The sequence below is a fragment of the Miscanthus floridulus genome, chromosome 1, assembly GCF_019320115.1.
Source record: "Miscanthus floridulus cultivar M001 chromosome 1, ASM1932011v1, whole genome shotgun sequence".
NCBI lineage: Eukaryota > Viridiplantae > Streptophyta > Magnoliopsida > Poales > Poaceae > Miscanthus > Miscanthus floridulus.
Window position 1 is genome coordinate 9,585,670 of NC_089580.1, and position 13,668 is coordinate 9,599,337.

The 13,668-nt window shown below is 50.3% G+C and overlaps 1 protein-coding gene and 1 long non-coding RNA gene across 3 annotated transcripts; one reads left to right on the forward strand and one right to left on the reverse strand.

Annotated features, from left to right (window-relative positions):
• The first annotated feature begins 6,340 nt into the window (after positions 1-6,340).
• On the forward strand, positions 6,341-8,308 carry LOC136472512 (uncharacterized). 2 transcript variants are annotated; one of them, XR_010762371.1, is made up of 3 exons: positions 6,341-6,807; positions 7,496-7,725; positions 7,799-8,308. It is a non-coding gene; the product is annotated as an uncharacterized lncRNA (long non-coding RNA). The 2 variants fall into 2 exon arrangements; XR_010762372.1 differs by having other exon boundaries at positions 7,514-7,725.
• Positions 8,309-11,650: 3,342 nt separating this feature from the next.
• On the reverse strand, positions 11,651-13,184 carry LOC136472523 (indole-3-acetate beta-glucosyltransferase). The gene is made up of 2 exons (XM_066470222.1): positions 12,516-13,184; positions 11,651-12,415 (listed from the first exon to the last, which is right to left on the reverse strand). The coding sequence occupies exons 1-2, from the start codon at positions 13,182-13,184 to the stop codon at positions 11,651-11,653; spliced, it is 1,434 nt and encodes a 477-aa protein (XP_066326319.1).
• Positions 13,185-13,668: the final 484 nt, after the last annotated feature.

Here is a 13,668-nt window from a genome sequence, read left to right on the forward strand (position 1 = left end):
AAACAAGATATAAGGCCGATCTAGATCAATCTCAATCGGGCAGAGTGATATTGCTATAATTAGATAAATAATGAAAGCAATAAGCAATATCGGTAACTTAATGAATCTACCAAAGACTGTCACTCTAAGGTAGAGCCGATAATTTGACCTTGATCTAGTTCATGTAGTGGGGGGGTCGACCGGATCGATGCAGCCATACTTGAACTAGGCAAGAGTCGATAACTAACTTATACCAGAGTCGTAGTGGAGGTCGACCGGATCGATGCAGCCGTACGAACAGAGGTATAAGCCATGACGGTACTTACAACAAGCAGTGGAGGTCAATCGGATCGATGCAGCCGTACTTGCTGAAGAACTCGCCGAGATCTACTCTACTCCTACTCCTAAGGGGTGGCCGGAGCCGAAAAAAGTAAATAACTTATATATTGGATTGATTGTTGTTCTTTACAATAGCTGGGGTTTGGTATTTATACCCGGGCCCTATGCATGACTCTTGTCTAAGCACGACTTATTATAATTTTTTACCCTAGAGAAAACATTCCTAATTTAAGATAACTTGGACTCTAATGTTTCTCTTTTTGTAGAGTCCAACATGTTTCGTTCTGGCACCGAACATAGCCTTTGTCGTTATCCGCTGGCGCTATCTGAAGAAAGCTGATTCCAGTTTTTGCACCCGAATCAGCTGGTTTTGATCTGCACGCAATTGATCCCTTGATGACATGATTTTGGGAGCTTTCGAGTCCCTACGACTCTTCTTCCAAATTTTGGTGTAAACAACAGCTCGACGGCGATCGGCAACTCTCACGCTCATGACATCGCTCATGGACACACACGCGAACACGAGGACACACAGGCTTTCGTCGCCTAATGTTGCGACCTTTTCGATGGTTCTTTCTTTCCTTTATTCCACGGTGCTTATGATCTAAGATCTGAGATCCCTGCCATGCCCACCCATGCTACGTCATGCCTGCCTAAAGCGTAGGAATGTTTCATGCGTGGCATGGCGAAGGAGCCGCTGGGCCGCATCGTAAACGCAACACGATTCTGGCCTTTACACCATTTCAGTACATGCAACAACTAGCTAAGTTTAGAATGTAAACATGAACATGCAACTAACTATTTACATCATGATCCAAGTGTGCACGGGATTGAGTTCCGCATTTCACCCCCTAATCCCGTAGCACCTCAACTACTCCTACCTGCTGACGAAGTTCCACAAACCTGACACGCCCAAGAGCCTTTGTCAGAATGTCTGCAAGTTGTTCAGTTGTGCTTACATGATCAATGTCGACTTCACCTCTATCAACACAGTCTCGAATGAAATGATACCGTGTGTCAATATGCTTGCTTCTATCATGGTGTACTAGATTCTTGCTTAGAGCAATGGTCGATTTGTTGTCAACTAGGAGCCTCACTTTTGGTACCTGAATACCAAGCAGTTCACCTAGAAGCCGGCTAAGCCAGATGCCCTGACAAGCTGCATTAGCACTAGCAATGTACTTAGCCTCACAAGATGATAATGCTACCACCCTTTGTTTCTAAGACACCCAAGTTACCAGGCTTGTACCTAGCAAGAACACTAATCCACTGGTACTCTTTCTGTCATCAACATCACCAGCCAAGTCACTATCACTGAAACCAACAAGTTCTGATTCAGATGTGCCTAGCTTCCTTTAAATGTAGCCATAGTACACTGTACCAGCTAGATATCTTAGTATATGTTTAACTGCTGCCCAATGGCTTGCTCTAGGTTCTTCCATGTATCTGCTAACAATACCCACGGCATATGCAATGTCTGGCCTCGTATTAACTAGGTATCTCAAGCTCCCAATGATACTCCTATATTTGGTTTTGTCAACAGGTGGTGACTTGTCATTCCTGCTCAATTTCAGTCTATTCTCCATTGGCACATGACAAGAGTTGCATCCCTTCATGCCTACCTAATCTAGAATTTTTAGAGTGTATGAGCTCTGACACAATGTGGTCACTCCCACCTTTTGATCAACTTGAACACCCAAATAATAGCTGAGCAGTCCCAAGTCACTCATACTAAAGCTTCTCATCATCTCCTTCTTGAAAACTTCAATGTTTGTTTTGCTAGAACCTGTGATTATTAAATCAACCACAAATACTCCCACCAGAAGGAAGCCATCATTATCTGATCTTCTATAAACAGCATGTTTTAGGGGATTTCTCACAAACCCAAGTTTCAGCAACTCACTGTCTAGCCTTGCATTCCATGCCCTTGGAGCCTAACGCAGCCCATATAAGGCCTTCTTCAGTTTGAGTATGTTTCCACTGCCACCCTTGACAACAAATCCAGGAGGCAGCTGAACATACACCTCCTCCCTCAGATCACCATTTAGAAATGCCAACTTAACATCCATGTGATTCACCTGCCAACCCTTCTGTGCAGCCAATGCAATCCAGGAGATAGCTCCCAAGTTTTGTTGGCCTGGATTGAATCCATTTCTGCTACCATAGCTTCTCTCCAACATTGCTCACTCAATGCTCCCTCCACACTCCTTGGTTCTTCTGCTGCAAGATAGCATAAACCACTATACTCAAAATCATTGACTTCATCAGTAGTGTCATTGATGTTGTCTAGTGTTCTGAATCTCATTTGCACTCCCTCTGAATTCATTGATTCTCCAGTTGGTGGTGTTGCAAACTCAACCTCTTGTGCAGCAGGGCTCCCTGGAGGTGTTGCTTGGTTTGATGCAGCACTTGAGTCAGTGTTGATTGACCACTGAACTTGGGAAGGTGATCCTTGATCTGGAAACATAGGTACTACTGTTTGTTTAGTTTCTGATGCACCTTCAGTTATTGTTCCTTGTACGGCAACAATATACTGCTCCACCTCAAACACCGTTGTCGCTGGATTAGCCCGGGCCTCTTGCTTCCAATCCTAAGCCCGGCTTTCTTCAAAGATGACATCACGAGATATGTGGAGTTCTTGGCTACAGGATCATGACCCGATAGCCCTTTGTCCCAGCCTCATAGCCGATGAACACCATTGGTGTGGATCTATCTGACAGTTTTGAGATGCCAGGCCCTATCTTCTTGACATGAACAACGCAACCGAATGTACGTAGATGGTGTACCTTGGGCTTCCTATTGTGCCATGCTTCATAGGGAGTTCTCCCCTGTAGGCTCTTTGTCGAGGCATAGTTCAGCAGATAGACAGCTGTCGACACTGCTTCTCCCCAGAACTCGCCTGGCAGGTTCTTGCTTTTCAGCAAACATCTCGCCATCTCCACCACAGTATGGTTGCGGCGCTCAACCACGCCATTTTGTTGTGGTGTGTACGGCGTGGTGGTTAAGTGCTTGACACCATGCTCATCGCAGTACTCCTTGAACTCGATGGAGTTGAACTCGCCACCGCGATCACTGCGAAACGCACGGAGCTTGCCACCACGCTCGGTCTCCTCCAATGCCTTGACGCGCTTGAAGCATTTGAACGCCTCATCCTTCGTTGTCAGAAGCTCCACCCACATATAACGACTGTAATCATCAACAATGAGCAGGAAGTAATTCTTACCACCTGGGGTTTTTGGTCGGATCTGTCCATAGAGGTCTGCGTGTACCAAATCCAGAGGCTTGCTCGCACGGTAGTTTGCCACTTGTGGGAACGGCTGTCGTTGCTGCTTGCCCAGAGCATAGCCATCACAAAATTCTTCCACCCGATCCAGCAGCGGCATGCCTTCCACCATTCCCTTCATACCGAGCTCTCGGAGCGCCTAGAAATTGAGATGGATGTATCGGCCATGCCACAGCCAGGCCACATCATCTGCCTTCGCCGCCAGACAGATAGGAGCAGCTAACTGCATCTTCAGCAAATACAAGCGGTTCTTGACACGGGGTGCTCGCGCCAGCAGAGAACGCTCGACGTCGAACACATTACAGAACCCCTCCTCAATCACAATCTTGCAGCCGCCCTCCTCCAATTGGCCTAAGCTCACGATATTGCTTTTCAGCTTGGGAATGAAATAGACTTACTGTGAGTACCTAGTGCCCATCCTTCTTAGTCCGTAGCATCACCAATCCGATGCCCTCGATCTCGACGAGTGAACCATCACCGAAACGCACCGTGCCGCGCACGGACGTGTCCAGTGACGCGAGTGCCTCGTGGCGCCCTATCATATGGTTGCTAGCCCCCCTGTCGAGGACCCAGACATTCTCGTCTTCATCGCGATCGGTGGGGTATACCTTCTTTTCGTTGAGGTGCACGACCTGACGTGTCGCGCACGCCACCGATGGCTCGACGTCGCGCGGCTAAACGTGCACGGCGTTCACCATGGCCAGCAGGAGCGCTGGCTGCTCACCCTCCGCCTACACATGATGTGCTTCCTCCTTGCGCTCCTTCTTGGGCCTCTTGCAGTCCTCCTTCCAATGGCCATAGATGCCACAGTTCCTGCAACGCCCCTTGCGCCTTGGAGTGCCTTCAGACGTCAGCTTGACGACGGGCTCCTGCTTGTCGCCGCTCCAGCCGGACCGTGAAGCCGGCAACGTCCTCCGCCCCGAGCGCCTCCGCGAGGTCAGCATCATCTCGGGCCTCACCGTCATCACCTTCGCCTTCGTCCCGGGCGACGCCATCACGGGCTACGTCGTCGCGCGCAAGCTCGACTACTCCGACCCGCGCCTCACGCCTGGGGACCTCGTCTGGGGCATCTCCGGCTGGGAGGACTACGGCGTCGTGACGCCGGGTGCCACCAGGTTCCTCGACGTTGGCCACCACGCCACTGAGCAGCTGGTCACGGAACCCGCCTTCGCCGCCTTCTTCCACAAGCCCGTCGCCGCGCTCACCTCCACATGGGGCATCGTCCGCCTCCGCGGCGCCTGCTCCGCCGCCTACTACGTCACCAACCCGGTCGCCTTCACCCGCGACTTCAGCGCGCACGGCGACCCCGCCGTCGTCATCGCCTTCAACCCCGACCCACGCGACGCCGACGCCATCTACATCTTCGAGTCCTTCTCGTCCAGGGCGTGGGCGTGGACCATGGGCACCGTTGTCGCTGACGTCGAGACTGTCGTGTCTGGCTCCGGGGTCGGCGCCCTCGACTGCGCGTTCTGGCGCCCACCATGGGGCTGCGCATTCCGCCGCGCCACCATGGGCCCGTTCCTCTGCTACGAGCCCATCTCGCGTTGGTCCGATCTCGTCCCCGTGCCCGCCGAGGTGATGCAGCGGGTGGCGGCGGCGGCACGGCAAGTCTCCCCTGGCTGAAGTGGTAGTACATGACGCTGACCACGCACGACTGCGTGGAGAAAGGGACGGCGGGCAGGCCCATCCGCCGCGCCACGGGCGGCACCCAGTCCTCGTACGAGTCGTACACGACCCACATGAAGGGGTCCTCGTATGAGCGACGCCAACGACGCCGACGCGGCGGCCGCCTGCTTCTCCAGGTACTTGCCGACCCTCGCGGCCGACGCGAACCCTCCCTCGTCGTGGCCGTCGGAGATGGCCTCGGTCACCGCCGGGTGCGCGTCCACGACGGACGTCCTCGCGATGAAATGGGTGAGGACGAGCGTGGTGGCCACGCCCTTGGACGCCAGCCTCTTTGCAAACTGTGCCATAGGGTTTATGTGGCCCTGGGCAGGGAAGGGAACAACGAGGACATGCCCCATGGCTCTTCTTTCTTTTTTTTTTTCTTTTTGATCGGGTTGTTCTTCTTTCTTGCAACAATGGAGATATACGGAGTAGTTCCTAGGGCAAAGTTTCAGCTGGTTGCAATGTTATCCGGGGCTAGAGTTCAAACCACCTCGTATAACCTGTGATGGAAAGCTTGCCAGATGCGTTTTCCCAGTTATACAAGCTGGCAAAACCTTTCTCAGACTTGGCATTTATACACCACAAAGTTTAGTAACTCTTGTCGATATTAGCCATGATACGTCACTACGTGTATGACCAAAGTTCTAAGCTAACAAAGTTTAGTAACTCTTGTCCACATTAGCCATGCACGTCACTACTCGAGAAATGCATATGTTTTTTTTTTTTTTTTGGAAAGCATGAGCTGGGTCCCATTTGAAACAGACTTGTGTGTGTTTTTCCGTTCTAAAGGGCGGCAAGAAATTGCTGCAAATCTCCTAAAATCCCTCACAGCTAAAAAGACTAAAGATAAAAACACTATTTTGGTGTGATAAAATTTCGCCTCACCTCGTCGAATTCCACCTACGACCCCGCACGGTAATAAAAGAAATCGCCATCCCCACATTGCCCGTCCGCTTCCACCGCGATTCGCCAGGACTATAGAAAAGGAAACAACAATCCCTCTCACGGTCTCCTCCTCCTCAGCCTCCTCCGCCTCGTGCGACGCCGCCGCCTCCACCTCCTCGCGATCTCCTCCTCCTCGCGATTCATTGGCCCAACGGCAGCAAGGACCCATCGATACCGTGCTTGATCCGGCCTGGCGTGACCGGCTCTATCCCTCAAATCCCCAGCCTCCTCGCCATCGCCGCCTGGGCCTTCGACGTCGACCCCTCCTCCAACTCGCCTCGCCCTCACGCCGCCACCGTAGATCACCCACCCAGTGTAAGGCCATCTCCCTTGCGCGCCCCTGCACCGGCGGCGGTGCGACCCCGCCGTCGGCTTGCCTCCTCCAGATCACCTCACCCTCACGCGGCCGCCGCGGAGCACCGAACCAGCGTTCCACCATCTCCCTCGCGCCGCCCCTGGAGCAGCGGCAGTGCGACACAACCGCCCTGCCTCCTCCAGGTCACCTCGCCCTCACATACCTGCCGCCGAGCATCGACCTAGCGTCCGGCCATCTCCTTTGCATGGCCCCTGCACCAACGTCCCCTCCACCTCAGGTATGCTATGCCTTTTTCTTCTTCTTCTTCTTTCCTGAAATGATAATATACAGGTCACTGTATGTGCAATTGGATGTCAATGTCGACTGTATATAGCCCTCTAAATTTTCTGTTTAACAGATCCGCTTACCATTGCTATGATTCAGGTGTATAATCTCACTCTACCACATATAATTTGGAACATTATGCCATTCTGCTTGCTAAATTCTTGAAAAATATGGTATTCAACTGCCGAGTGCCATTGCAAAATTGTCAGACTATGCTGACCATTAGTAAATGTGGTGACTGCTATTTTCCCTGTTAGTTATTTGCGCAAGGTTTGACATAGGTTCTTTACATAATGAATAGTTTGAATTCATGAGTAAACGATTAACTGATGTAGACATATATTTTTATATTTCTTCAAATTAATATAGATATTTAGACATTGCTGTGAGAATGATATGATAATTTACTTATTTCAATGATGACGTCAATTTTGTTTCTGCCAAATGGTATGCTGAAGCTTATCTGCAATTATTGGTTGTGATACAATCCAGGTGAAACCTGAGAGTATGGTTAGCCTTGTTAATATCAACCGTACTCTGTACATGCATGTGATAAAAAAAAAACTAGGTGATATTGACTCTGGCAAGCCTATCATTAAGTTTGTGCTGAACTCACACATAGCTGTCCATGCTCTGAAAAGGCCCATCGCCATTTGCAGCCTGTCCTGGCTCTCACTCGTCTGTACCGGGACGATCATTGGAGATTTCAAGAGCACCTTTTGCCAGAATGTGTGATGCGTCCTGGCTCTCGCTCAATTGTAACCCGGATGAGCATTGAAGATTTCAAGAGCACCTCTCTAAGAGATGGATGGAAAGTAATGAGACGGGTCAATCCAAATATGTAACTCGAGTCTTTTGTCGAAGCTTCACAGTGAGTTCTCTTTATTGGTTACTTGATCATTTCCTACCCTGCCTTGCTAATTCTTGGTCATTCAAACTTTCAGGAGACATAACCAATGCTTACATCTTCAATGTGTTACTGCTTTGTATCTAATAATTTGCAATAATTGTACATCTTTGATGTGTTATTGCTTTGTATCTACTAATTTGTAATAACTGTGCATACGTGGTCTCGGTGTTCGAACTTTCATACAACACAGAAATAATTTAACACTTTTTTCTTTAGTTCCACCGCTTGCAGTGGTTTGAACTTCGAAACCTCTGTTTGATAGCCTGAGTTGATGCAAAAAGCAAGAAAGAGCTAAAAGGATGGAAGAAAAGAAAGTCAATGGAGGCGCTTGTCCACATGGCGAGTTCGATGCTGGATGAACCTGGCCTTGAGATCAAACGCTCAAGGGCAATCGAGCGTACGCTGTGCGTGCCCAATTTGTCGTCGTGGATAGAGTGTCGGCCTGTGCGCCCGTCGACCTCAACTGACCGCCGCTCGGTCCGCGTTTAGGTCATCAGTCTCTGCACCGCGTAGTTTCCTGTGTGGCATGGTTGTTAGACCGACTCCTTTATGGAAGATAGCCAGGCAGCAAGTTTTTTTTCTTTGGTAACAATACAACACATGTCCAAATTAAAATTGACATGCCATTATTTTGTTTCCGTTGCAGCGCACGGGCATTTCATGAACTTCGTTTTTTTGGATTAAATGTCATTTTAATGTTGGTATTTAATTTTACAGTATTGTTATTTTATCGTACGATCCAATGTGTTTTTATTATAAAAGTTTAGTTATCCCGTAGCAACGCATGGACACGCTACCTATATATTAGAAGGTAGAAAAAAACGACAATCGACTTAGCTTTGCGTCCTGCGGCCCCAGACAAGCCTAGCCACTTTTTCAAACTCATCTTAAGAAAACAAACTAGAAAAAAAAAACAACTAGGAGAAAAGAAAATAAAAGGACCTGCCGATCGCCACAAGAAAAACAAGGGTTATTTGGATTCACACCATTACAATTTTCGTTATTCTGAGATGTACCATTACAATTCACCTATTTGGAAACTTACCATTACAATTGTTCCCGTACCCGGTTCATACCATTTTCTACTCTTGGAACAACACCGGACCCACTTGCAGACTGCTGTATTTTCATATAGCCAAAAATACCCCTCTGACTACCCTTTCCCCCACTCAATGACATGTGGGCCCGCATGGTCATCCCCTTCCTCTCATCGGTCACCACTTCCCACCACCGCCCACGCTGCTCCGAGCCGCTGCCGCCGCCCATGTCCTCACCAACGTGCAGCCCTTGGCTCTACCATGCTGCCGCTGCTGGCCGGCCCGGAGCTCGTGGCGCACCTCCGTATCACCTACCGTTTGCCGCAGGGCGGACTACGACGTGGCTGCGACCGCCGGCTCGCCCAAGCTGTGGCTACGCTCGCCAAGCCGGACCCGAGGCGCTGACGACAAGTGGAAGGGGGTCCGCCCCGATGTCGCGGACTGAGATGAAGGGAGAAGGGGGGGGCTCTGGGCGGACAGGGGGCGCCGGTGGGCAGGGGCCATCTCCGGCGAGGTGCAGATGGGGGGCGGGGCGGGGGCGGGCAAGGGAACGCTGATGGGCGAGGAGGAGCACTGCCCGCCATGGCGCGTGGGAGCTCTGCCAGCCATGGCCGCGCGAGAGCTCGAGGCGGAAGAGCTCCGGCCCTCCATGGCTGCGCGGGAGCTCGAGGCGGAAGAGCTTCGGCCCTCCATGGTCACACGGGAGCTCCTCCCCGCCATGGCCGAGGGGCACGACGGCGGCCGGCGCCCACTGGTCGCCATGGGAGTTGGGGAAGAAGTTGTCATGGAGAAGTCAGGGAAGGAAGGAGGAAGAAGATGACTAGTGGGGTCCACAAGTAAGTGACATAGAGAGAGTAAGGTGGAAGGGGTTACTTTTGTCCATACGAAAATACAATGATGTCGTGTACGCCTGCAGCTGGGCCCGAGGCCTCTCCAAACGTATACCGTGGCATATTTGAAACATAGGAAGAATTGTAATGGTGAGGTTCAGAATAGGTGAATAGTAATGGTATTTTTCCAAACTTTGAAAATTATAATGGTATCAATCAAAATAACCCGAAAAACAAATAGAAAAGAGAGGAGACCTTGGACGGCTCTAGTAACACAAATAACAGCTACAAACACCATCCATCGTGGGTTGTATAGTCACTCCTAACGAGTGCTGATAACATACTAGTTTGCGTATCTCTATATCTATATATCTATATACAACTAAAATATATGAATTGTCAACATCTACCTAGCAGGACCAAAACACTCATGCGATTCATATCCGGCAGGTAAATAATCACCGCATGGTGGAAGGCAAGTAAATAAAATGGAATAAAACTTACGGAATCACCGGCAGGCAAATAATCACCGCATGGAGACACTGGAAGGCAAGTAAATAAAATGGAATAAAACGGAAAGAGAATTATGGGAAGAGAAAAGAATTTATTGGAATATCACCACGCAATGATCATGATCGTGATCCAAATCTCGTTCGTCGTCCTTCGCGTTGCGTGTTGACAACAAATATTTTTTTCCCAAAAAATAAATTATTGCCATGCCTCATGCAGGCTAGGATATTATAAGTCAGAGTATATATGTTTTGGCAAGGCAGAGCATGGATAAATTCAATTCGATGTCTAGCAATAAATTTTCAGCCTTTGAGGCAACTGATGTTTGTCGTAACTTTCAGACAACAAGCTCCAAGCCTAGCTTTTATTTCAGATTCATTACGATAAGGAATGTGTTTCTAGACATTATCATGGTATAATACATGTGAAAAATTGAATTGATATACTTTTGATTTTGACTTGGCTAACAAACATCTCATTCAATCTATGTTGCACCCGTTGCCACGCACAGGCACTCATCTAGTTATTATAAATTTGTATATATGAACATCGATGGTCACTCTGGTGATTCAAGAGTGGTATGTGCTTGATTTTTTATAAAGCACGTGCTTGATTTGGAAGGGATTGGAAAACGTGTGAACCTTTTCAGGTGAAAGTGACAATGTAGCTGGTCTGTATTCAAATGTATATACACTATGAAAAATTTGAATTTAGCTATACAGTATAAAATTGGATGTTAAAAACATTTGCACGTTTGCTTCATAAAAAATAGTAGGGTACTGTCAATGGTATGGACAAGGGGTATACTACAAGTCAGCTACCTCAACCCAATGATATAGAGAGGGGTATACGTGCTACTACAAAATTGAATTTTAAAGGCACTAGGCACCCATATTTATTTTCAGAGATGGGCATCCACGTCTATAAATGTCGCCAAGGTATTGTGTATGAAATTAAGTCTAAGAGTATTTTTAAGAGTCCTTCTTCAACTCGTTCTGTAAATCATCATATAGAGAGTTTTTGAATAAAATTAATCGATCTCTATATATTTCACTCTTCCATAGTTTCTCTATTTATTGGCCTCGTTCGCCGGAAGGAATTTAGAGGAATCTGGATGAATCGGGAGGAATTTGTGATAGAGTGAACAGTGTTTTCCAGCCATGAACAGTGAATTCCGACTGATTTTAAGGGCAGGTGAACGGGGCCATTATGTGTAGTCTAGAAATCTCGCTCTTCATCTTTAACTAGCAATAAACCCATGCTTTTCTGCAAGCTCTCCACATACACATAAAAACTGTATTTTCACGTAGGCACGATGTAGGAAAACTATAAAAAAATGTATCTTTTTAAATATAATAAAAACTGTATTATTATTATGGTAGAAGCTTCGAGCAAAAGAAACATATAAACCAAACCAAACCAAGTATATAAACTGTATTATTATTATGCAATCCCTTGCATCGCCTCGTCACATGACTCACGTCTCGGACCCTGCAATCTCACCTCCCTTCAAACCAGCGCCTTGCACTTCTCCATGGCGCTGGCGCGCACAAACTGCACGAACTCGTCCAGGTTCCGGTCAGAGCTGCCGCCGGCTGCCACCGCCGCGCGAGCCTTGTCCCTCCATTTCCCCGCCGCGTTGCGCACGGCAGACGCCTCCTCGCCCTCGTCCATAACAGCGCGGACGCACCGCTCGACTTCCCCGTGCAGGAACATTCCCGCGCCAGCGTCGCGGCGCGCGCGCACACCGGCGCGCCAGGCGAGCTCGACGTTCCGAGCGTTGGTCGGCTGGTCCGTCCACAGCGCCATCGCCACCATGGGCACGCCGAAGCTGAGCGCCTCCAGCATGGAGTTCCAGCCGCAGTGGGTCACGAAGCAGCCCACGGCCGGGTGAGCCAGCACGTCCAGCTGCGGGCACCAGGGCACGACCATCGCTGCGCCCGACGCCGTCGCCTCGTCCAGGAGGTGGCGCGGGACCTGGTGCTCGTCGGTGGCCCTCACCACCCACAGGAAAGGCTTGCCGGCGGCGAGGAGGCCGCGGGCGAGCTCCTCCGTCTGGGCGGCGTCGAGGGACGCGAAGCTGCCGAAGGAGACGTAGGCCACGGAGCGGTGAGGCTTGGTGTCTAGCCACTTGATGCAAGCGTCCTCCGGGTTCACCAGGTTGGCGCCGTAGGTGATCCGGCGGCCAGTGGCGCCGGCCGTTTCAGCGGCGGGCAGCGGCACGCACGGACCGATGGCTCGGGCCTTCATGTAGTTTGTCAGTCCAGCCAAAACCTTGGCACATGAACAAGTGGTCAAGAATTCAAGATCCTTAGTCCATTTCAAAGAATTGAACTGATTAAACGAAATCTTCCAATTCGTGATTAACACTAACCTCGCTTTCCAGATCTTCAAACGAGTTGTACAGCACCCAATCATCCTTTCCCTCATGAGCGAACTGTTTCAGCGCTTGCTTGGCAATCATCGGATACGGCCCATGGTCGAACACGAACGACGGGAACTCTGACCTCTCCATCTCCGGCAGCCCCAGGAACGCCTCGCTCCGGGCAGCAGCGGCACCACCGTCGCCGCCGTCCGCAACCGGTGGCGGCGGCGGCGGCACGGCAAGTCTCCCCTGGCTGAAGTGGTAGTACACGGCGCTGACCGCGCACGACTGCGTGGAGAAAGGCACGGCGGGCAGGCCCATCCGCCGCGCCACGGGCGGCACCCAGTCCTCGTACGAGTCGTACACGACGCACGTGAAGGTGGCCGCCGCCGACGCGCGCGCCTCGATGAGCGACGCCAGCGACGCCGACGCGGCGACCGCCTGCTTCTCCAGGTACTTGCCGACGCCCGCGGCCGACGCGAACCCTCCCTCGTCGTGGCCGTCGGAGATGGCCTCGACCATCGCCGGGTGCGCGTCCACGCCGGAAGTCCTCTGGATGAAGCGGGTGGTGACGAGCGTGGTGGCCACGCCCTTGGACGCTAGCCTCTTGGCGAACTGTACCATGGGGTTCATGTGTCCCTGGGTGGGGCAGGGCACGACCAGGACATGCGCCGCCATGGTTGTTTCTTCTTGCTTTCTTGCAACAATGGAGAGGTGGAGTTCTAAGAGCAATGTTTCAGGTTGCAATGTTACCTGGGGATATATGTCAGATCAAAGATCACCTTGCAGAACATGTGACGGCCGGCAAACTCGCTGGATGCGTTTCCCAGTTATACGTACAAGCTTGCTCTAGCGACACCCTTTTCAGTGGTGGTATACACCATGGAAGTCTTGTCCATCTTAGCCACGCTATGTGCATGGCCAAAGCTCGCCTTCGACTACGGGAAATGCATGAGGTGGGTCCCATTTGTAACTGATCTGGATTCATGTGTGCTGTACCAGTAGATGAATTACACATTTGCCCGTTTGTTTAGAACACAAAGAATACTTTTTTTTTATTTTGAAACAAGCACCCAGTCAAACTTTCGAAAGTGCCTATTAAAGGGAAGGCAGTTTTTTTTTTTTTTTTTTGCCCTTAAGGGCATGAGCGAGCGTGTGGCCG